Here is a 21,717-nt window from a genome sequence, read left to right as displayed (position 1 = left end):
GAAGGGGCCCTAAGCCTGGAGGTCTTCTTAGGAGGCAACCTCAGGCTTCATCTCCCATGGCAGAGCCTGTCTCATACTTGATGTTTGGGTCTCAGCTGCACCCCCTTCTCAGGTGCCTTGCCAGCTTGTGAGATCAACTAGATCACCAACTAGCTCGCACCACAGCCACACAAGCAGCCTGCAACCTACAGCTGCTGCACACAGAGCCTCCTAATAGCTAGGGGTCCCCACAACACAAACACCCCAAGCCCGCCAACCTTGTGGTCTATAGCTCCTTGAAGCTTGATGCATCTGATTGGGAGGGGGGGGTGCAGCACCCGAGTAACTAGGTCCAGAGCAGCAGGACTGTCTCCAGTCCTGGCACAGTCCATGGCTGATTCTCAACACAGCAGGAGACCCTGTGCTAAACTGGCTGGGAGGGCTTTTGCATGCCTCAGCTACAATTCTGCCCATGCTTCTTGGCAACTGCGAGCCCTGTGGTTTCTAGGGCTTCTGTTTCCTTGTATGTAAAATTAAACAATAAACCCCTCAACTGAAGACAGAATAGGTTAAAAACAAGCTGGCCAAAGCAGAAAAGGCATTTAACCAAGCAAATGGGACCCCGAAAGACACAAACACTTCAGCTATTCATTCAACAGACACTGAGAACCCACTAGGCTGCAAGTTGTCCCTAACCCTGCCCAACAAATCAAAACACATTCTAAACTCTTCCCAGAGCCAGCAAGACCTTGGGACAGAGGTAAAGGTTAGTGTTAAGACCTCACAATGTGCCTAGAAATTTCTAGCCTAAAGAAGTCTACCTCTGTTCTGAGAAAGACCCTGGAGAGGTCACAGGGCCTGGGGTCCTGGGAAAAGCACGGGAATAAAGAATCAGTGGAGTCAGGAAAGTCATCAGGAATCTGAAAAAGTAAAACATACCCAGGGCAGGTAAGGGGAGGCCCAGAAAGTTGCTGGCATTTGGGGGATGTAGAAGCCACTGAGGAGGGCTAGGTCACCTGAAGCATGCTGGTGAAGCTTTGAGACAGCTTCTGTCCTATCAGGTTTCTGATTACCAGTGGCCTTAGGGTTGCAACAGCACCTGAGACACCAGGGACTCCTCATCCTTCACAAGTTTTTGTCTTAACTTTCCTCTAGGCTCACAGGGCTCTGGCTTTGGAAGCAAAAATTGCTTCCCTGTGGTGATGTCATCCATGCCCCCCAGCTTTAAATACTCCAGTGTGCTCACAACTCCAACTTTGCACCACATCCTCCCTAGGAGCTCCAGCCTCCTCTCTCAAGGGTGAGGCACATCCCACCCTTCTCCATGCCCCAGAGAACCTCAGGCCTAAAAGAACCCCTTTTCCCAACCCAGCCTCTCCAGCAGGAGCCGCCCCTGCATTAGACTTCTCCACTCTTCTACAAGTCAGAGGACTCTTCAGGAAGGTGAAACCCTAAAAACCTTCCAATGGGAGCTGGAGAGATGGTTAAGAGCACTTGTTGCTCTTGCAGAGGACCCAACTTTATTTCCCAGCATCCACATGGTGGCTTACAACCATCCATTACCCCAATTCCAAGTGATCTGATATCCTCTGACCTCGGTGGGCACCAGGTACATGGTGCATACATGAAGGAAAAACACTCACACATTAAATAAAGTTAGAATAAAACAACAACAGCAAAAACCTTTCAGTGACTCCTGGATGACTCTGCAGTAGGACCAGGTGAACACTGAACCCCTCCATCTGATCTAAAAACATTTCACTCTTTACTAGTGTCTGCCTGTGCTGACTCTACCCAGCAAGGCCCTGAGCTTCTGGGCCCCACCTGCCATGAGGATGCTGCATCTGCAAGAAGAGTTGTTACTCTACCCCACTTTCGAAATGGATGGCGCCTGTCCTCTCTTGGAATTCATCATCTCTCCTGGACTCCTTACTCCACGTCAGGCCCTGTCCTGCCTCCATCATTCCTCAGCAACATGCATGGCTTGTTTCCTTGGGAGCATCTTGCCTGTTCAGACAACAAATATTTTTTACAAGGTGCAAACTATGTGCCAGGTCCTATTTGAAAGACTGGGGTCGGACGCTGATCAAAGCCAGTCCTGGACTTGTAGGCAGGTGTCGCTTACTTACTTTTACCTCTGTCTTACCACACGGGAAGCTGTGTGTGGCCAGGGTCTATGGCTGCTGCATTTGTCCTAAGAGTGTTTGATATGATGTAAACTCTATTAATAAACCAGCACAAGCAAATCAAGGACCAGAGTAGCCAAGAAACCAAACTCAGAAAGACATGAAATCCAGAGTCTGTCGGCCCCGGCCCTCAGGTGAGAAGGGAGGGCTTCAGAGCTGCATGGGCCTAGTGGCTCCATCCTTGGGGACTGATGGATGCACATGTAGCAGTTCGATTTAACTGCTGGAATACAGAAGGGTGCTGCATGCCAGAGTACTAGAGAAAGTCAACCCTTCTATTTTCAGGTTCTGATGTTCTCTGCTCGAGCAGAAAAAGAAGAGAGTGGCCCTTAGTGTCAGGATCAACGCAAGTTCCAGAAGTAAAGTTTTTCTCTTACAGATGTAACCATGAAGACAAACTTCATTAAATCTGTTTCCCAAGAAGCAGAGAGAACCATGGGGGCTGGGGAGTGGGCAGCTTTGCTGAGAGCCCAGGAAGCAGTTGGTTAGAGCCCCTTCTTCAGAGGTCACCTTCCCAAACTGCAGCTTCTCTGGGCCAGAATCAAGAGCCAGAGCATGGGGCACCCAACTTGCAGGTGCTCCCAGCTTCACCTGCTGGTTTCCTGGTCCTTGTTCCCTAAGGACAGGGCTTGGCTGCGATGGCATGGGAGCAATCTGCCCGGCAGCCCTAGCCCCACCCCTATCCTCCCCCTCTTCCCCTTTCTCTGGTGAGAGCAGGGGTATATGGAGAGGTCTGGTTAGGCCTCAGTCACCGCTGCAGTTCACTGCCCAGCTCTCCTAGTGACACACCTCCAAGAAGAACTAAGCCCCTCAGTCTCCAGCCCTGCCCAGCCCCCACACCTGGCTGAATGCACAGGATAGGAAACAGAAACCTGTCCTCTTCCTCCTTCCCTGCACGTCCAGGCACAGACCTTGGCAATGGTAGGAGTGTAGGCCCCTCTGCTGACCTGGGCACCTGAGGCCCAGGAGCCAGATGAGGTTTCCGAGGATGGCCGGGCCTCCAGGGAGTGGCACCTCCAGTCCGGCACAGGATCTTGCCAAGGCTGTCACTGAGGAGTCCAAGGCCACAGAGGCCCATTCCCAAGGGTTGTGTAGACCCAGGTGGCCAGGGTGGACATCTAAGAGGTAAACCCAAAGGGCTCCCCCTTACCACAGAGCACAACTGAGTCCACGTCTTCCACACTGAAACTCCCCAAATGTCTTAAACACAGAGTCGACAACATCTAGAGATTTCCGGGTTCCCCAGAGAACAAGAGGAAAATTACAGTCTTCCACACAGGTAACCACAAGGCCTCCAGGTCCAAGAAGTCAGAAGGGTTCTTGTAAGTAAACAGCTTCTCCTAGCCCGCGCAGCAAGCTCCCAGGGCCTCTGAGGGTGTAGGACTAGCAGTAGCAACTCCAGGAAGCCTTGGCTCAGAGGTTCTCGCAAGCACCTCCCCTGGAGTGCTGGCTCTGCCCTCTGGAGTCCCGCCCCTGGGCCTCTGCGCTAGCCAATGCCCAGCAGTCCCAGTTGGATGCATTCTGGTCTCAGATCAAAAGATCAGTCTTGGGAGGGCCTTTCCCACTCTCCACCCCCACATCCATTATCACCCAGCTTCATTTTCTTCATAGCAGGGATCTGAGGTCATTCTGCTTTTTTTTGTTGTAGTCTCCCCCTCCCTCAAGTCCAGCCCAATAAGCCCAGAACACCTTAAGCATTGTCTGCCAAAAAGCAGAAACTTGATAGGCATTTGAAATCTATGAACCTATTTTCCTAACTGGTCTGAGATGGGCCAGCCAGAGCTATATTAAAGAAGAGTTAGAGCATCAAATTTGAGGGAATCCGGTACCTCTCCACCCTCTTTCCACCCAAGCAGTCCAGATCTCTCTCCCAGGGAACTGCATGCTCCAGGGCACTCTCTCCTGGCCCCACCTCCCAGGCCTGGAGTGGGCCCTTCCCTTCTCTTTCCAGGCCGGGTGCTTTCTGTTTCAACTGGCTGGAGACCTGTAGCTGGCCTCCAGAGCAGGCTGGAGCAGGGAGAGGTGAAGTAGTGGGAATGGGAACAATCTGGAGGGAATGAGGGGCTGAGAACTCTGGCTTGGTCCCCATGTGCCTTTGCAACCTCCCTTCAGGCTCCCTGCAATCCCAACAGCACCCTCCAACTACGACTGAGTTCTAAAATACTGTGGATTCAGATGGGCACTCACTGCAGGAGAGAGGTGAGAGGGAGACAGCTCCATGTAGCTCACACTAGCACAGCAAACATCCCTCCCTCTTAGAGGCACTACCACCACTTCCAATTAGATATTTGTGAAAAGCAACACAAAGAGAGAGAGGTCCAGAGAAGGACCTCTGGTACCAAGGGCAGCTCAACTCCTTGCACTCCTTTCTGTGGGTAGCTCCTGGGTCCCAGTCTTTTCACTTTGAGATGGTTTCTCTACTGCAGAAAGTGTCTGGGCCAAGAGGGCAAGGAGATAGTTAAAGGCAGCGACGTAGGCAAGCTGGTGAGTGGTGACCAGATATTTACAGGAGCCCAATTTGGAGATCCATCCTCACCACATACAGCCCTCACTAAAATGCTGTAGCTCTGTGATGGTACTCCTAGTCAACCAGACATTTTTTTGCTTGGTTCACCCTTTCCTACACCACAAAGGCAAGCCACAGTCCCAGGCTCCACTTATTAATCTTCTAGCACTATGGGGTCAACCCCCTTCCCTTAGAGCCACAGGCAGAAGGGCTGATCTAGAGCTTCGCCTCACTCCTGCCATACAGCTAAGTCTTCAAGGGCTTCAAGTCCCCAAAGGAAACAGAGACGGAAAGGGCTGGTAGGGAAGGCCCCTGACCAAGGCCATGCCCTCCTGGTCTCACCACAGGTTCCAGTTTCATCCATGGCAGCTAGAGTCTGACCTACAGTGTGCAAGACTCTACAGGGGCAAGCTGGTGATGAAGTTGTCCTATTGGTCCCAGGTGACTCCAACCTTAGGGTACCCAGCTTACTCCATCTTGCTGGGCCCCAGTTCTGTATCTGGCTGTGTTCTGGGCATGGTGGGCCAACACTACTCCATCTGGCCACACAGGAGCCTGCCCACCCCTCAGGATACATGGCCTGGTGGCTCCTAGCTAGCCATGGACTTCCTCTGGAGTCCAGGCTTATACTCCCAGTTTTCAAATCTTAGTAACATTTCCTAGCAGGAAGAGGTAACAACGTACTTACAAATGGGACCAGTAAAGGCACCCCTGGTTCCACAGTGGCCAAGCCAACAGGAAATGAGCAAATAGAGCCTGCCGTCCCAGCACCAGGTACTGGCTCCAAGCCAGACCGTCTACCCCCAGTTTTATGATTGCGCATACAATAAAAGGCAAGATAGCCACTCCCCATATTAAGTCAGATTCACAGACAGTCACTGCACAAATGACCCAACTACATCTGAAGGCAGGTATGCCTCCTTCAAATACTCCTTCAGATTGGAAATCCTCCTAGATTCTTCCAGGCAGGAAGCCCTTCCCTGCCAGTGGACCCGCATTTTCATTCAACCCTCCTGCCTCAGCCTCCAGAACACTGGCTTACTGCAGAGATCATAAACATGTGCCAACACACTCAGTCGCTACCTAATTCTATGATCTTGCAGCAAGCGGGGACTTAGAGCAGAACTTTCTGTTCTGCGTGACAGTGGTCACAGGACGGGGTCACAGGTAACAAAAGCAGATGTGGGCTGTTTCCTAAGTTGGGCTTCTACACTCACCAGCTGTCTGGTCTTGGAGAAAGTGTATCTTTTATACCCTCCCAGCCCCAGCTAGGGGCACACACATCCTTAGAACTGACAGGCCTGAGGGCGAGCCTTCCTGAACAGGCCCTATCAACCCTATACTCAGCCTTTGCAGCCAAGGCTAGTAAACTCTAGTAGACCCTTCCCTTCCTCATGGCCACACCCCTAGTCTCGTTGCTCCACCTTTCAAAGCCCAGCTAGGCTCCTCCCATTTAAAGGAACCCTTCCCCCCACTCCACCCTCACAGGCTTGCTTCTTGATCTGCCAGGTCCTCCTTGGGGTCTATTCATCTCTGGATCAAGGCACAAAGAGCATACACACCCTTCAGGCCAGTCAAAACTCAAGGCCTGAAATTGTCATTACCAACCAGGTACAGTCTCTGTAGTACTCTGGAAACGTCTCCCTGAAGGAGCTTCTGTTTCTTGGATGTGAAAGGAGAATGAGCCCCAGACTGTGAAGACACTTCAAGGCCTTGTTTGCACATTCCTGGCTCATCTGCACTGTCAACATGACTAGCTCTAGAATCACTAAGGTGACTGGTGATGTACACCTGTGCCAGGCCACTGAGGTATCTCCAGGGATGATGTGCTGAGGGAGAGGAAACCACCCCACTGTCAGGGAGTCACATGTGTCTGCAGTGTACTTGCTCTCTGTTTTCTGAGGGCCGGGGAGCGAACAGCACTCCTCTGCCAGAGTCTACCCTAAGCTGATCTCGCTCTCGGCAAGTGGCAAGGGGCCAATGTCCACGAACTGAATGAACTATTTGAAACTACCAGCAAAATTCTGCCATGCATCTGGTCACAGAAACAGCAACAGCAATTACCACAGTTACATATTCCTCTCTCCTTTCCGTAGGCTGCTCTCTAAGGACACACACACCCCGGAGGAGGAGCTGCTATAGTCCAAAGACCTAACCTGTAAGTCATTCAGGGCAGTGAGGGACCACTGCAGAGGAGTCAGTCAGGCCTGGCTCTTCAAGGACAAGGGCCTCTATACTCAGCAGATGTTAGACTGAGGGCCAACACCAGGAAGCAGCTTCAGCACACCCCAGCTGTTAATTTATGTGCACACATCCATGTTTGTATGGCTTTATCAGCGCCAACGAAAAAACAAATGTGTCCTGGCACCCACTTCGTGCCAACCTGAGAGGTCTTTTACATTCATTATCTCTGTAAGCCTCCCCAGGCTCTAAACATGGGCACTCACACGACACCTGCCTAAAAATGACACGGAAGCACAGAGGGGTAGAAATGCTACCCAAGGTCACGCAGGGAGCTGGAATTCTGGGCTCCCCAACACTCATTACTCCAGGGCCTATTGTCTGTGCCTCTGGACTCCCCCTTGCTGGGGATTCCCCTTTGCTGGGAACTGTGTGGGTGCTTAAGGAAAGCTGCCATCCCAGAGACCTCAATTTTCTTCCTCTTCTCTACCTGCTCAGCAGCCCCGTCTCTTCCAGGTTAAGTCCAGCCAGCTCCAGCTCTGGCCACCTCTGCCCTCCACCAGCACCCTCATCTGCCAGGCCCCCAAGCAGGGCTTTGTGGTGAGCAATGTGGCTGGCAGAGAAACCTGGACCCTTTTCCCCTACTGAGATGTTAACACATGTTGGCTCCCCAAATGTAATGTTTCCATTAAAGCGTTTCGTGGGAGTAGACTCCCACCCGTGTGACACCTCCTCTGGAAACACAGAGTAAATTTACTTGAACAAGCAATGAGACATGGTCAGCATTTCCATTCCTACGTGGTCACATTGCCAAGTGCTGGGTAGCAATTCATGGTGTGCCAAGGATTGTGTGTTATCAGGAGGCAAACGGTGACCATAACCAATCCCTAGTGACTGTGCTAGCATTACCTGGTACTCAATGCTCCCCATCCTTAAGACTTATTCAGAGATAGAGCCACTCACTGGGCTCTAACTAGTGCCTCACTTATACCCCCATGTCAGCTGGTAACCTGTCCCCAAGTCCTATCCCCAACTCCACTATAGATGACAACACAGTCCCATTAGACAGCCTGCCCAGGCTACCTAGCCAGGGTCAGCAAGCTTGGGGAAGACACCTGTCCCTGCCCTTAGAAAGCTGGCAGCTTGGTGGAAAGGAAAGGTACACCAAACTGATGCCAAGTGAAAGCACATATGAGAAGCTATGGGTTAGAAGAAGCTGCTTTATTGTTCAATGTGGGGCCTTGGAATTCTGGGAGCTGAGAATGGGAATGGTTACACAGAGAGGTGAGTGACCCAGATCAACCCTTTCTGAGTCCTACAACTCCCTCCAAACACAGGACACCTCTCAATGCAAGTCAAACAGCCCAGGGCTGACCACTGACATGGCACATCCTGTCTACACCAGGGCAGCCCAGCACTTCGAGGTGATGCCCTGTTTACAGGTGCAGAGTGGGGCGTTCTTATCTCCCCACTCCACAGAGCGTATAGGGCCTGCTGTGTCTGACCCCGAGGCTTGTACTCCAGCGAATACTAAGCCCGAGCTTCTCCACCTGCACAAACTGCTGCTGGAAGCAGGGCCCCTGTGGAATGGTGCTGAGGACCTGAAGCCTGTGTCCTGGAGGTGGCCGTCATGTGGTTGAATGACACTGGTTAGTGGTTTCACACATCACTCTTCTCTGCCAGAGCCAGGCTTGCTGAGGATGGCCAAAGATAAGGAATTCTAACTGGTGAGCTCGGTGGCACAGAGCCAGCAGCAGACCCAGTAGTGATGGTGTTGCAGCAGAAACAGCTGAGCACAGCAAATAGAGCCATTGACCCAATTCAGCTCTATTCTATCTTCAAGAAAATGATCAAGTTTAAATGAATAGGTTTCCCATGTCCCCAGTGGCTTAGGAGGGACAGAAAGGGGACGGGGAACCAAAAGTGGCCCCTGGGCCCACTGTTGGTTATTTTTGAGTCATTAGGCCAGGGAAAGGCCTCTTACTTTCCTTGGTGGCCAGAGGGAGTTGGACACAATTGGGAAGCAGTGAGGTAGAAACCCACATGGCTGGACAATAAGGATGGATTTCACTAACAGCTTTGTGGGATAGCCTTGTTGGTCTCCTTTCCTCTAGGGTGGGAATCCAACAACCCCCGCTGCTTCCAGTGTCACTAAAGCAGATATGGAAAAGCATGTAGGGTGAGAGTCATGGGAACAGGAACGCAGTCCAAAGCTACCGAATGTTAGTCCAAGAAAATCCACAACTCTGGGCTCTGAGGAGAATGTTTGAAGTGAATAGTTTGGGATATATGTAAGTGCTTGCTGGTAATCAATTAAAAAAAAAAAAAAACAGGAAAACTGGAACACCACTCTACCTCATCGCGTAAAACCCAGCCTGTCTGTGGGCTACAACTGCCATGAGCCACTGCGCAACCTCTAGTTTAATGGCAACACACCTACGTTAATTTATGCTGTGATAGTGTTCTTCCCCCTGCTTACTGCTTTAGTTTTTCTTTGGCTACTGAGGGGTTACCCTCACCTCTCACCCCTCACCCCACTAGCAGACTGCAGGAAGAAGGGGGGTCTGCCTGGCCTGGCTTTACTTTAGAAGATACGGGGTTTACTTCCCTCCTAAGACAAATTTCAAATTACTTTTTAGCAAAATGGGGGCTTCTGAGAGGGCCAAGAAAGAGAAAAGGCTTAGAGATAAAAACATTACCCAGTGTCCCCAAGAGTCCTCAGAGCAGAGGGAGCCTCTCTGTGAGGCTGCCTTACTCTCTGGGCTCTTGACTTTACTGAGCCTAAGGAAGTACCTAGGCTCCCTCAGCCTTAGTCTCCTGCCCCGATAAGGATCTGTGGAGCGCAGAGTGCTACTTGGATTAAATGAGATGATGCCTGCCAAGCGCTTGGTAGGATGTCTGGCACATAGCACGGGATCAAAACCCGATAGGTATTACTATTCCTGTTGTGTTATCTTTAGTGAAAAGCATGCCAGAGAATCCCGAGTGGGTGACTGCAATAAAGCAGCACAGCCAGGCAAACGTGTGAGCAGCTGAGGCCACCCATAATTAGTAGTCATTACATATGCAAATGTCTGCTCAGCAGCTAGAGCCAGTGTTGTTTGAAGTATGTTTAAATAACCCTTTCCCCTGCTGTCCACCCTCCTCAAATCTTGCTTACACTATTAATTCCATTGACAAACACTTCATAATGGCAGATAGGAACTCATACATATTTGAGTCACAGGTTTTAAGGACTGGGAGTGACTGTGACAGAATACTTTAAGGTTCCCTCAGAAAACAAAACACTACCAAGTTTTCGAGGTTGAGTCGTTGCCCACCCTCACTGTAGTTATCTAGGGGTCTGGTTCTTGGTTCTGCAGCTACTCAAGTCCAGGCTGCCACTTAATACCTTCCATAGCCTAGATGGAGTCTTGGCTGGGTACAATTCCCAATCACTGCTCTGACAGTGCACACAATGGGTCCTCAGAAGTACTAGATGGCTAAACTTGTTCTGAGCTCCTCAGGTCAATAGGGCCAGATCTAGGGAGAGGTAGTTAAACTGTAAGCCCCCAAGCCAAGTCAGACAAAGCAAGGCCACCAACCGCTCTCCCGACCAGACTCATTAGAGGAATATGAATGGTGCCAGGCCCAATCTTTCCATGGATGCTTTACATTGGCTGTGTCAAGAATCATAGGAGATGAAGTCATTGCTCCCAGAAATAGAATGACTAAGATGTGAGGGCAGTGCAAACAGCAAGGCTGATCTCTCTCTCTCTCTCTCTCTCTCTCTCACACACACACACACACACACACACACACACACACACGTATTTCTCTGTCCTGGGAGGGAAACAGAAAACATGCCAGGAGCCAGAGCTAGCACAAGGAGCCTGAAGGTGGGTGGGTAATACAGCTATAGCTGTTTGGTATTTTCTTTTTAGAACAGCTAGCACCTAGGGGGTGATTTCAGGAACCACTCTGCTGGGGTTCTCTCAGTCCTGAGCCTCAATACAGTCCCTAACATGCAGCCACTTGGCATGCTCGGACCCCTGTAGTTCCTTTATCACTACCTCTTGGCCTCATCCTTCATATTCCCAAAGTGAAACCCCACCTACCTCTTCTGGGCCCCTCACATTCCTACCTATCCAAGAGGCAGGCCTGACCACTGGGGGTTGGGTAGGAGAGGGCTTCTAGTGGTCAAGGAAGACTTAAAGCAAGACATTATGCTCAAATCCCCTCTTGCAGCTATATGTCCCTGGGCCAGTAACCCTACTTCTTTAGATTAGTTTCTTCCAAGTGTCTACCTCACAGGGTAAAATAAAATGAATTGTGTGTTCTTTCACTGACACCCCAGTCCCTATCCTGGGTCCTAGACACACAGGAAGGAGCAGATGTGAAGTCTATTCTCTCAGGCTGCTGGTCAACTGTGGGCCAGGTACAAATGTACAGGGAGTAAGATGGGGGAACTCAAGTCTAGGTTCAAGCAGGAAGGATTCAAAGATTAACACATGAATGAGATAAAGCAAGGCCAAGAGGACACTGTTGGTGGAGTGGGGACAGAGATGGAGCTGCACTGCAGGACAGGGATCAGGGACCAGTGCAGCAGAGGGAGTAGAAAGACAGGCAGGCATTGCCCTCAAGAAGGTCTCCAAGGGAGTATTGTTTTAAAGACTACTCTAGTACTGCCAGGAGTCTGTGCATGCAATCCCAGCACCTGGAGGGCAGAGACAGGAGGATGGAGAGCTTGAGGCCTCGTGGGATATCGTAAGGAGACCTTGTTTTAAAAAAAAATAAGCAACAACAACAAAAATAATCAAATAAAGCCACCAACTGCTCTGCACTGGCAAGACTGGAGTAGAAGGGGAAATGGGGAGACCAGCTAGGGCACAAGGCCATCTTCTATACTTCTTATTGTCCCTGTCACTCACTACCACCCACAACCCATCACCCCTAATGCTCACCCCTCCCCACAACCAGGGCTGCTCTGTTGATCCTCAAGAGAACCCCAGGAATGGGCTGCGCTCCACACTTGCTTTTCAGATGACAGAGAACTTCGCTTAAGCTCTAGGGCAGGCAGCGCCACAGCGCCTCGGGCCAGCACTCCACCCACCCTGGACTGTGGAACCTATGAAGACCTCCATGGCCCACCTAAAAATCCAGGACACACTCTTGGTGGCCGGACCTCCCTCTGGAGTACCAAAGAGCCAGGTAAAGCCGTGGTGAAGACGGGTTTCCCAGGAGCAGCAGACACCTCTCCCACACCAACACAGGCAGGGACCACAGCTGGTTTTCTGTCCTTGTCCCCAGGGCCTAGCACAGGTGAACAAAACCAGAAATAACTTAATCCCAAGGATACCTCAGGGGAGTTCTGTCCACACCAGAAAATGAGACAGGCAACCTGCCTGCCTTGGAGTTTGGGTGAAGCTTCTCAGAAGCCGTATTCAAGACCCTTGGCCCCACTCCTCTATGCACTCAAATACTTCTCTGGTCTTGGCCCCAGAAGCTGCAGGTGAGGGCAGGAGGGCTCACAGGAAGGGGACTTCAACTTTACTACCTGCCTTCCAACCAAGTAAGCTGAGGAGGTAAGCTGAGGAGAGGGCACCTGGCCCACACGCAGGGACAGTTCTTTTTCTATGAGACCCTCCTCCCCAAAAAAAACTTCCTGCAGAGGAAGGTCCCTGGTGGTTGTGGTGGAGTGGGAGTTTTGAGATAGCAGGGCTTGCAATCTGTGCCCGGAGCTCTTGATTTTAATTATCTCTACATGGAAAACAGACTTAGGTGAAGATAAAGAAAGAGAATGGGAGGGCAGCAGTGAGGACTCTTGATTGAGAGCTGGCTAATATGGCTCCGTCACCCCTAAGATCCAAAAGCGCGAATGCTGCCTAACCTCTGCTTGACCTCAGGTCAGCACCCAGAACACAGAGAGGCAGGGCTGAGACACAGTCAGGAGCCCCACCTCAGACACAGGCATTTTGGGGTGGCAGACTCTGCAAGGCCACATGGGTGAGGGTGCTCTCCATTCTCCTCATGCTTTTGCAGACACTGAGGCTGGAAACACTGAGGTTGGAAACACTGAGGTTGGGCCTGCTCCACTGACCTATGAGGGTCAGGTGCCTCTGGCTCTGGCCCGAGGCTTTGCATACAATAAAGGGATAATTAAAGTTTAAGCCTGAGAACAATCCGGGAAGGCCCAGGCACCAGGTGATCTTCTATAAAGTCAAGTGCAGACTGAACAGGGTGTGACAGTCAGTGGAGAAAGGAAAGGGAAAGTTATGCCTACAGGCCTGGATGGAGGTGACCAGGGTTCTGAGGAGTCTGAAAGGGAAGGACAGGGCACAAGGTCCCATAAAGGCCCTCCTCAGCAGCACAGGAAGGAACTGTCCTGTAGGCAGCAGAGCAAATGCTAACAGCAGCAAGGTCACATGCATGGACAATGCCATCCCACCGCTATATAGCTGCACCACTGCCCAAGAGGGAGTCACTGGGACATCTCCTAAGCAACTTTTCTTCCCTGGGCTCTTGCCTGACCAAAGGGGCTTATTTATTCGGCAGACTGGGGAAAGCACCCATGGAGCAGTGAACACAGGTGGACGTTCTCAGGGCAGCTTGGGCTAGCCTCTAGCTGATATGCTGGCCCAAGGCAGTACTGCACACCAATGGGACCAAGCCAGCCCAAAGCCAAGCAAGCACCATCCGCTCAGTAAATGAAAGTGGGTCCCACTGCTTCTGCCCTGTCCCTCTGCAGGAAGGCCTGGCCAATGCCTTCTAGCCACCTGAACTCTGGTCAGCCTTACCGTAAAGGACTCTAACCAGAGCGCAGGTTGTATTTGCTCAACATTCATGCTTTGTTTAGCCACACAGTGTATGACATTTTTATGTTTTGAATCAATTGCCAACATTTAAAGATGTGAAATTTTTAAATGTCAGGAAAAAAAAAAAAACAACTTTAGGGCATTTTCTTCCAAACCCATAGTTCTGCCATCAAAACTGAACAGCTGTCCCTGACCCCAGAGGGACACAGCCATACAGACTGTTTTCACCATAAGCTGTGAAGTTCCTTAGCTAGGGTTCCTATGTCACATGGGCAAGGAAGGGCCCACAACACATCAGACCCCTCCTACGGTCACACCAGCTCCTGCCAATGTGTACGGACAGAGACAAACAAAGCAGATAAGTCAGATAAACCCTGGGTTTTTCCACACCCAGGACCTCCCAACAGCCACAGTTTCCTTGCAAAAGCCCTGTCCCCTACATGTGCAGCTGAACTGCTCCACTCCTAGGTCCCTCCCACAGCTGGGGACTCCTGCAGTAGGGCAAGTGGGATAGTCATCTGCAGGCTGTGTCTAGACCTCTGGAATCATTGTATGGTCTTTGTTTAAAGGTTAGGTCTTGTAGTGTCTAGGCAAAGGAAGCCTAGTGCTCCTGGCATCTCTGCACCTTCTGGCCAGCCCAGACAGATCCCCAGGAAGTCTGTCAAACTGAAAAGAAGAAATCCAACAGCAGAACTCAGGAAGTCAAGGTTTCTTTGGATGCTGCCTGCAGGAGGCCTGCCCCTCTTTGAAGCTGGTAACCAATTCTTCCCTCTTTCTTTCCAGTAAATGAAACTTCACAGGGTTTTCAAGGTCAGAACTCTATTGGCAGGAAGGGTTCTCTTTGTTCTTCTACCTCAGACTTACCCCAAACACAGACATTTGTCCCCAACAACCAGTTCCTGCTGGGTGAAGACAAGGACCAGGCAGGTGCTTCCTGTGGTCCCCAGGAGTCCTGCTCCCCTGGATACAGATTCTCTGTGGGCCTGGCTTCCTGAAGCTCAATCTTAGCAAGAAGTTTGGGAAGAAACAGCTGCCAGTCCCCAGAGTATACCCACAGCCCAGGGAGGGGGTCAAGGCTCAGGATGGGCTTGGTCCCTTGTTGGTGGCTGAGGATGTTACCTCAGGCTACTCTCCTCTCTGTTTCAGTCTCCTCACTTGGAAAATAAGAAAATAAATACCCAATTGGAAAGATTCAAACTCCTAACGAGACCCAGAGGAGCTGTGGGAATCACAAAGTGCCATGCCAAAGTTAATTATTCCAGTCCCTGACGCAGTGCGTGGCATGCAGTAGGTGCTCAATGAATATGTTTATTCAGCTTGAGCTGTGCCAGGCTTCACACTGGGTGCCAAGTGGAGAAGAGGTCTAAGTTGTCTGTGGGAGGTCTGCCCTCAAGGGCTAGAGAGGGGTCTTGCATGTCAGAACTACAAGGAGGTAAGAGCCAGAACACTGTGGGACCCAGAGAGCGGTCCTGGGCTCCTTGAGGCAGGGTAAGAGATTTGGTTCTTTCCTCGGGCATAGTTCAATAGTGTGTAAGTGAAACCACTTGAAACCACTTGATGGTTTCACTTACACACCCCTGTGTCATGTGTGCCAGGAACCAGATAATGCCACAGTACTATATGGGCCAAGCTTTCATGGACACTCAGTAGCTCTTACATGTGGTTAGAGAACAGGCTACCGACCTGACCGGGCTGAGAGGACATGCCTGCCAGCCCTGAACAGGCTGAGGCCACCAGCAGTTCTAAGGGTTGTGCATCTGGCAGTCCACTCTGGCTCTTTGGTACTAGCCTCAAGACCCCAACCAGTCAACAACCCCCGCTACACCCTCTTCCTGGCACAAATGCAAGCTCACCTCCTGGACTTCTAATGCCACAACAAAGCACCCAGCACAAAAGGGACTACACTCTTGGGCTCATCCTCTACCCCCCTCAATCTCAGCCTTCACCTTTCCTTACCTGCTGCTCCTGCCCTTAGAACTGGTTCCCACTCTCCCAGCACCCACCAGCCCTGTTCACCTCCCCCAGCCTGTCCAAGAAGACAGAAAGGGAATCCTCTGTCCTCACCAGATTCTCCTGCCGGTCTCAGTGCCTTTGTCCTTGCTTTGCCACCCAAGGGACTGATTTCCTTCAAACCCCAAACACTATCACCACTTCACCTGATTCCTTGAGAAAGGATCCAACTCCTGTTATACTCTGCCACAGGCAGCAGAAGACGAGGCCAGAGTGTCCAGTCCCTTGTTTACCTGGATACATCCATCCCTTCCTCACTTGGTCCCTCTCCACGGGGTTAATTTCTACAGCCCTGGACTGCAGCCTGGCTATCCTGAGTGAGGTGGAGTGCTATTTGTAGACTGGGGAGGAGCTAGACTGCCAGTGTGTGCTGAAGAAGCCCTTCTGCTGTTGAGGAGCAGATCCAAGAGACCCAAATGAACAGCTCAGGAGGCTGGGCGAGGGGCACCAGGGAACCAAGCCCTAAGCAAAAGGGGTTAGGACCTGAAAGACTGGGTAGAGCAGGAGGCATCTGGACTGAGGGGACACAAGGCAGGGGAGCACGGCATGACAGTGCCATGCCAAGCATTTTACTGTAAATTTCATCTACTACTCTCAAGACTCCCAATTATCCCTTCTCACAGGTAAGTAGTACAGAGGGGGGTTTGACACAGACCCTGACCTGGGACATCTGCATGAGAATACAGGGAAGCCCAGAGCACAGGAGGTTGGGGGCAACAAAGGCAAGAGCCTGGAGGCTTGTTAAACCCTTGAAGTAAGTAGCTCTGCAGTCCCTGCAGATCCACCCTAGCGGAGGTAGATGACAAATCCCAGGGGGCACCTGGCAGGAGCATGAGGGCTGCCAGCAGTCTGAGGACCCTAATCCCCCAGCCTTCTTTCACCATTTGCCTGAAGCCTGATAAAGGCTGCTGCTGAGGAGCCGGAGAAGGCAGCCAGTCAGGAGGCATGCTCAGTGGCCACACCACAGGCTGGCGTGGAGCTGTTGCCAGGGCAGCTGAGGAGTCTGCCTTCACAGGCGGAGCGCTTTAGCACATGCTCTCTCTGGACTACCAGCACAATGGCCAGTGGCAGCAACCTCAGCCATGGGCTTCAAGTTCCCATCCCAGAGAAGCAGAGCTCACGTGCAAGACATCTGCCATCTGGGATGCCTGCTCTTCTGGGAGGGTTGGGGGAAGTGGAGCTGAGGAAAGGGTGAGGGGAAAACAGGCCCCCTGAGCTTCTACCAGGCCAGATCAGACTGTCAGACTACTGCTAAGGACTATGTATGTATGTGGTCCAACCTGACACAGAAGAAGAATTCCAAGCGCTGTTAAAAACATGTGAACCAAAACTGAATCCATCCAAGGGCAGAGCCACAAAACTAGGAATCCATGGTGGCACCCAGAGGTCTACAGAGTTTTCTCTAAAACTGCCCTAGGAAGGATTCGGCATTTCTGAAGTACACCGAGAAGCCTCACACTGACCTCACAGGCGCTACTACCCTGTCTGAAACCTCCCCTGAGCCTCAGGGAATCAGCAGACTAATGCTGCCAATGGTGCTCATCCTAAGTTCTACTCAGACTGATGTCACTTAAGGAAGCCTCGTGACCCCTGAGTAAGTAAGGAGCTGCTGGTCCATGCTAGGAATGAATGATGTGCAGTTCTCCTCAGCAGACAGAAGCACAAGCAGGAAAGAATGCAGGACTGTTTGCTCTGTGTGTGTCCACGGCAGTCTCCTGATGCCACAGCAACACTTACTCAAAAGGAGCCCAAGCTCCCTGTTCACAGCAAATCTTCAGACTAGAAACTCAGCCACTCTGACCTAGGAGTGAGAGACTGCTGCTCAGGTGGGCACCCAGAGACCAGGTTCTGAGGACAGCCTACTATCTACTTGGACTTAACTGGGTACCACCTACGTGTACTAGCATGATGGCTGGAATGGAAATACAGAAGAATCTCAAATCCTCTCATGGCCCAGAGAGAAGCAAGCGTATGTGCATGTTGGAAAAACTTAACGAGGGACCTTCCACTCCACATCTTCCAGGGGTCCGGCAGGCCATAGCCTGTCTCTATGAAGAGGCCTAAGATTTGTACCCAGGGTCATGGCTGTGTCTGTAAAATGTCACACTGCAGAGCCCAAGCTGTGTGTTGGTTAGTTTTGTCAACTCGACACAAACAAGAGGGAACCTTCCTTAAGAAGATCCATCAGTCTGTTCTGTGGGCAACACCACCCCTGGGCAGGTATGGTCTGGTTATATAAAAAGCCAGCTGACAGAACCAGGGAACAAGCCAGTAAGCACCATTTCCCTATACAGCCTCTGCAGGTCCTGCTGCAGTTCCCGCCATGATTTCCCTTCATGATGGACTATGGTAAGGAAAAATAAACCCCTTCCTCGCCAAGTTGCTTTTGGTTTGATCATGGTGTTAGTCACAACAGGGAGAGGAGGAAGCAAGACCAGCAGGGACCCTGTAAGCATCTCCCTGCTGCTACCTCAGCCTCCCTATGGCAGCACACTGGGGTACTGGGGCAGGGCTGGACAGTCCCACAGGAAAAGCGCCTTGCTGTTTACTTGAAAAAGAAAGCAGAATGTTTGGAAAACGAAATGAGAGTGGGACAAAGCCCGAGCTGGGCTCTTTAACCAACCCACGTAGCCTCTGGCCAGGGAGGGCGGCACTTTACATTGGCAGGGGGCAGGCAACAGCCAATCAGATCCAAGTTTGGTCTGAAACCTGGCTTCCAGCCAGCAGCAGCAAACGTGCACAGCAAGTTTCTGACTCTTCTGAGTCCATCTGGCCCTGTCCTACCGTGTCCACAGGGACACTCTGTGGCCTGGCTCCAGCTGCAGGCAGGTCCTGCACAGCCAGCACCAGGGTTACTCTACACCTAGAAAGACACAGCATACAACCCTGCCTGCAACACCATCACTCCCCTTCCTCCAGAAGCCTGGGCTGTGGGGGAGGAAGATAGGCAGCTGGGATCTCTGGATTGACACACACTCCAGAACAGACCACAGGCGCGGACCCCAAGGATCTGGCCCTCCTGGCCTGGGATTCTTTGTATGGCTTCTCTGGCATAAAGGTGCTCAGCTGTCTCCAGAAAGCAGGACGGCATGGCCTCTGATGCCCTCAAGGCCTCTTTCTTAGTGCTCACAGGGAAGGTGGATTCTCGCCACCTGCTGCTGCCACTTCTGAAACCCTGGGGAGTCCAGAGATCTCCAAGTCTGCTCAGCTAACTACACTTCCACTATCACCTCTGCAGACAGCCAGCAGGCTCCATGTTTTAACAGGTGATGTGGGATACTAGTAAGGAATAAACCAACAGGCCTCCTGGAAGGAGGAAAACCATGTCTCCTCCTTTTCAAAACCTTTTCAAGAGTCATTAACATACTTGGCATTTGGAACATCACAAAACCATCAAACTGCCATTAAGAGGAAGAAAAGTCTGGTTTGGGGATATTGAGGTCAACATTTTGCTGTCGTCCTACAGACCCCTAGCTCAGCAGTGTCTCTGGCTTCTGCCAGACTACTGTAGGAATGAAGTCCTTGACACTAGCTGCAGATGTATCCAAAGGTTCCAGCTTCCTGCAGCAGCTGAACATGCCTTTGGGCTTGGGGTTATGCATGCCCAAGTTTAAACCCAGCCCGTCTTAATGGCTACATGACCTTAGCCAAGTCCTTAGCTGTCTTCAGCCTTAGTTTCCACACTTGTAAGAAGTGTATTTCCTAGGACTGTCTAAGGTTTAGGGTAACAGTCTTCCAGCTGCCGGCACCCAGACCACAGAATGTGCATAAGCTCGTGTACCTGCCCAGGAAGCTCACTGTTCCTACCCGACTCCCACCGAATCAAGCTCCACACCTGGACTCGCCAACATGGACAGTGCAATTGTCATTTGCCTATGGGACAATTTTATCCCAGCCCTCTGAGGGGAGAGGCTGAGCACCCACCACTCCGTCTCCCAGCTTGTCTGGTGCTGACCCTCAAGATCAGGCCATCAAAGTCCCTTTGCTGTGGGGTCCTAACTTGGCACTTACCAATGGGCATCTTAGACCTGTTGGCACCTCTAGCACCTCGCCACCCAATAGCTGTCTGTCTCCCCACTGCTTGGGACTTGCATGACTCTCCAGATTTCTTATAGTAACACCTTCTCAAAGTTTCAGAAGCAAACCAAAGTCATTTGCCAACTACTTTCTCCCATTAATCTCACAATGCATTTGCTATTTTCCTTCCATAATGACTCATTTAGCAGCAACAGAGCAATTAGGCAGACCACAGAATATTGATTTTCTAAGTGGAAGAAATGTCAGCACAAACATCATTTCCTGCTTGTCTTGGGCCATCTCTTGCTACATGAAGGGGTGAACCCTGGGAGTGCTGAGGGGACCTACTGTCAGGATTCTGGGGCTCCAATGTGTGATGATATGATAGAATAAGATGATAAAATGACCAAACATGCAATCTCGGGCAGACTTCAAGACCACAGGAGACCTGTCCCATCACACAAGATGATGGAGTCTAGACCAGGTACAGGTCCATGTATCGTAGAGTACAATTCTGCTATCAGTTGTGGCTTGTGGGGTGAGGATGAAAATTCCATTCCCCTTTGAGCTATATGAAACAGCTGGTCTAAACCCTGAACCACACCTCCCCCTCAGTACAAATGCCCATGCATGTCCACTTCAGGATGCCCATCCAACCTCGAGGCTCAGAAAGGGTCGGTCAAGCCAGCTGGAGACTCCTCTCCCTCCTACCACCACAGCTTAAGACAAATACGAACTTCTAATATTTCTAAAACACTCCAAACCACCTTTCAAAGCACAAGGCTAGAGGAAGAAAAGGTAACCCGTCAGGGCATCTGGTAGTCTTGTGCCCACACTGACACAGGAGCCAAAGCCAATTCCACAGAAGGAAACTATTAAATAGGGAATCTGCTAATCTTCACCCCAGATACTCCAAGCAAGTGGAGAAGACAGCTGGAGGAGCAACAAGTCCCCACAGCCCCACCCTAGCCGACACTGCCATTTCTCCAGGGAGCAAATGGTTCTCAGTAGCTGTAGGAGGAAAGCCAAAGGCTCACCTGGTGAGTGTAAATTTAAAATGCAAACTTTGTAGCTTTGGGTGTGATAAGTACTCTCTGAGCCTCATCTGTAAAATGGGATGATTCCTGTCCTGCCAAAGTCCTAGCTGGTATGGAAGCCAAGAGGTAAATGATCTACTTACACTCCACCTCCCTCCCTTCCTCTCTCTCTCCCTCCCTCCCTCCCTCCCCCCCCCACGGCAAAGGTGTCGGGGCATGCCAGGGCTGGCACATTCAGCCCTAGCATGCTAGCTAGCATGGTCTGTCCCCATGAACAGGGAGTCCCATTCTAGTGGGACTCTCTTAAGAGAGGGCTCCTTGAAAGGTCAAGGACTCCAGGAACCACTGGCTCCTCTGGAGGAGTTCCTGCAAACCCATTCATGGCAGACCCATCCATAATGGCACAGACTTTGCTCCCAGCAAGGGCAGTGCTTTATTAATTATTCAGAGGACAGTACAATTATGCAAATTTGTGGACAGCCTCTGCCCAACAGTAGTTGGGCAACCTTCTGCAGAGAGCGCCTGAGAGGGATGGGGAGGCCCAGTGTCAGAGCTGCTGTGTGCAGGGGAACCACTCACCCCACAAAAGGAACAGTAACTCCCAATATCCTGGCTAAGGTTAGTACTAGTCAAACCACTAACCCAATGAAGGTGTAGACCAGACAGATGGACAGACGTACGGACAGACAGACAGACAGACACGGACACACACACACACGTTTGAAACTACTTTTAAAAAAATATTTATTTATTATTACACAGTGTTCAGACTGCAGGCCAGAAGAGAGAGCCAGATCAAATTACAGATGGTTGTGAGCCACCATATGGTTGCTGGGAATTGAACTCAGGACCTCTGGAAGAATAGTCAGTGCTCTTAACCTCTGAGCCATCTCACCAGCCCCTGAAACTACTTTGAAGATCATCTCTGGGTACCTTATAATAATTTTTCCCAAAATCACATCACCCGTCACTTGAGCATTATGCAAGGTTCAGTCCTGCAAATCCTG

At 51.1% G+C, this 21,717-nt stretch overlaps 1 protein-coding gene across 11 annotated transcripts in view; it reads right to left on the bottom strand.

Annotated features, from left to right (window-relative positions):
* LOC119818763 (DAB2 interacting protein) overlaps positions 1–21,717 on the bottom strand; it is a 147,861-nt gene that overhangs the window by 37,663 nt on the left and 88,481 nt on the right. For 2 of the 11 annotated variants that reach the window (XM_038336520.2, XM_038336521.2), the window contains exon 1: positions 3,077–3,437. The exons of 6 other annotated variants lie outside the window; for them this stretch is intronic. In XM_038336520.2, the coding sequence (XP_038192448.1) occupies positions 3,077–3,243 (167 nt within the window). In that variant the 5' untranslated portion in view covers positions 3,244–3,437. Of the gene's footprint in view, positions 1–3,005; positions 3,027–3,076; positions 3,438–21,717 lie in introns of those variants that run through there. 3 more of the 11 variants (XM_038336522.2, XM_038336526.2, XM_038336527.2) reach the window with 3 other exon arrangements.

Source organism: Arvicola amphibius, chromosome 7 (genome assembly GCF_903992535.2).
Source record: "Arvicola amphibius chromosome 7, mArvAmp1.2, whole genome shotgun sequence".
Classification (NCBI taxonomy): Eukaryota; Metazoa; Chordata; class Mammalia; order Rodentia; family Cricetidae; genus Arvicola; species Arvicola amphibius.
Note: the sequence above shows the minus strand (reverse complement) of the source record. Positions and strands in the feature narration are given on the sequence as shown.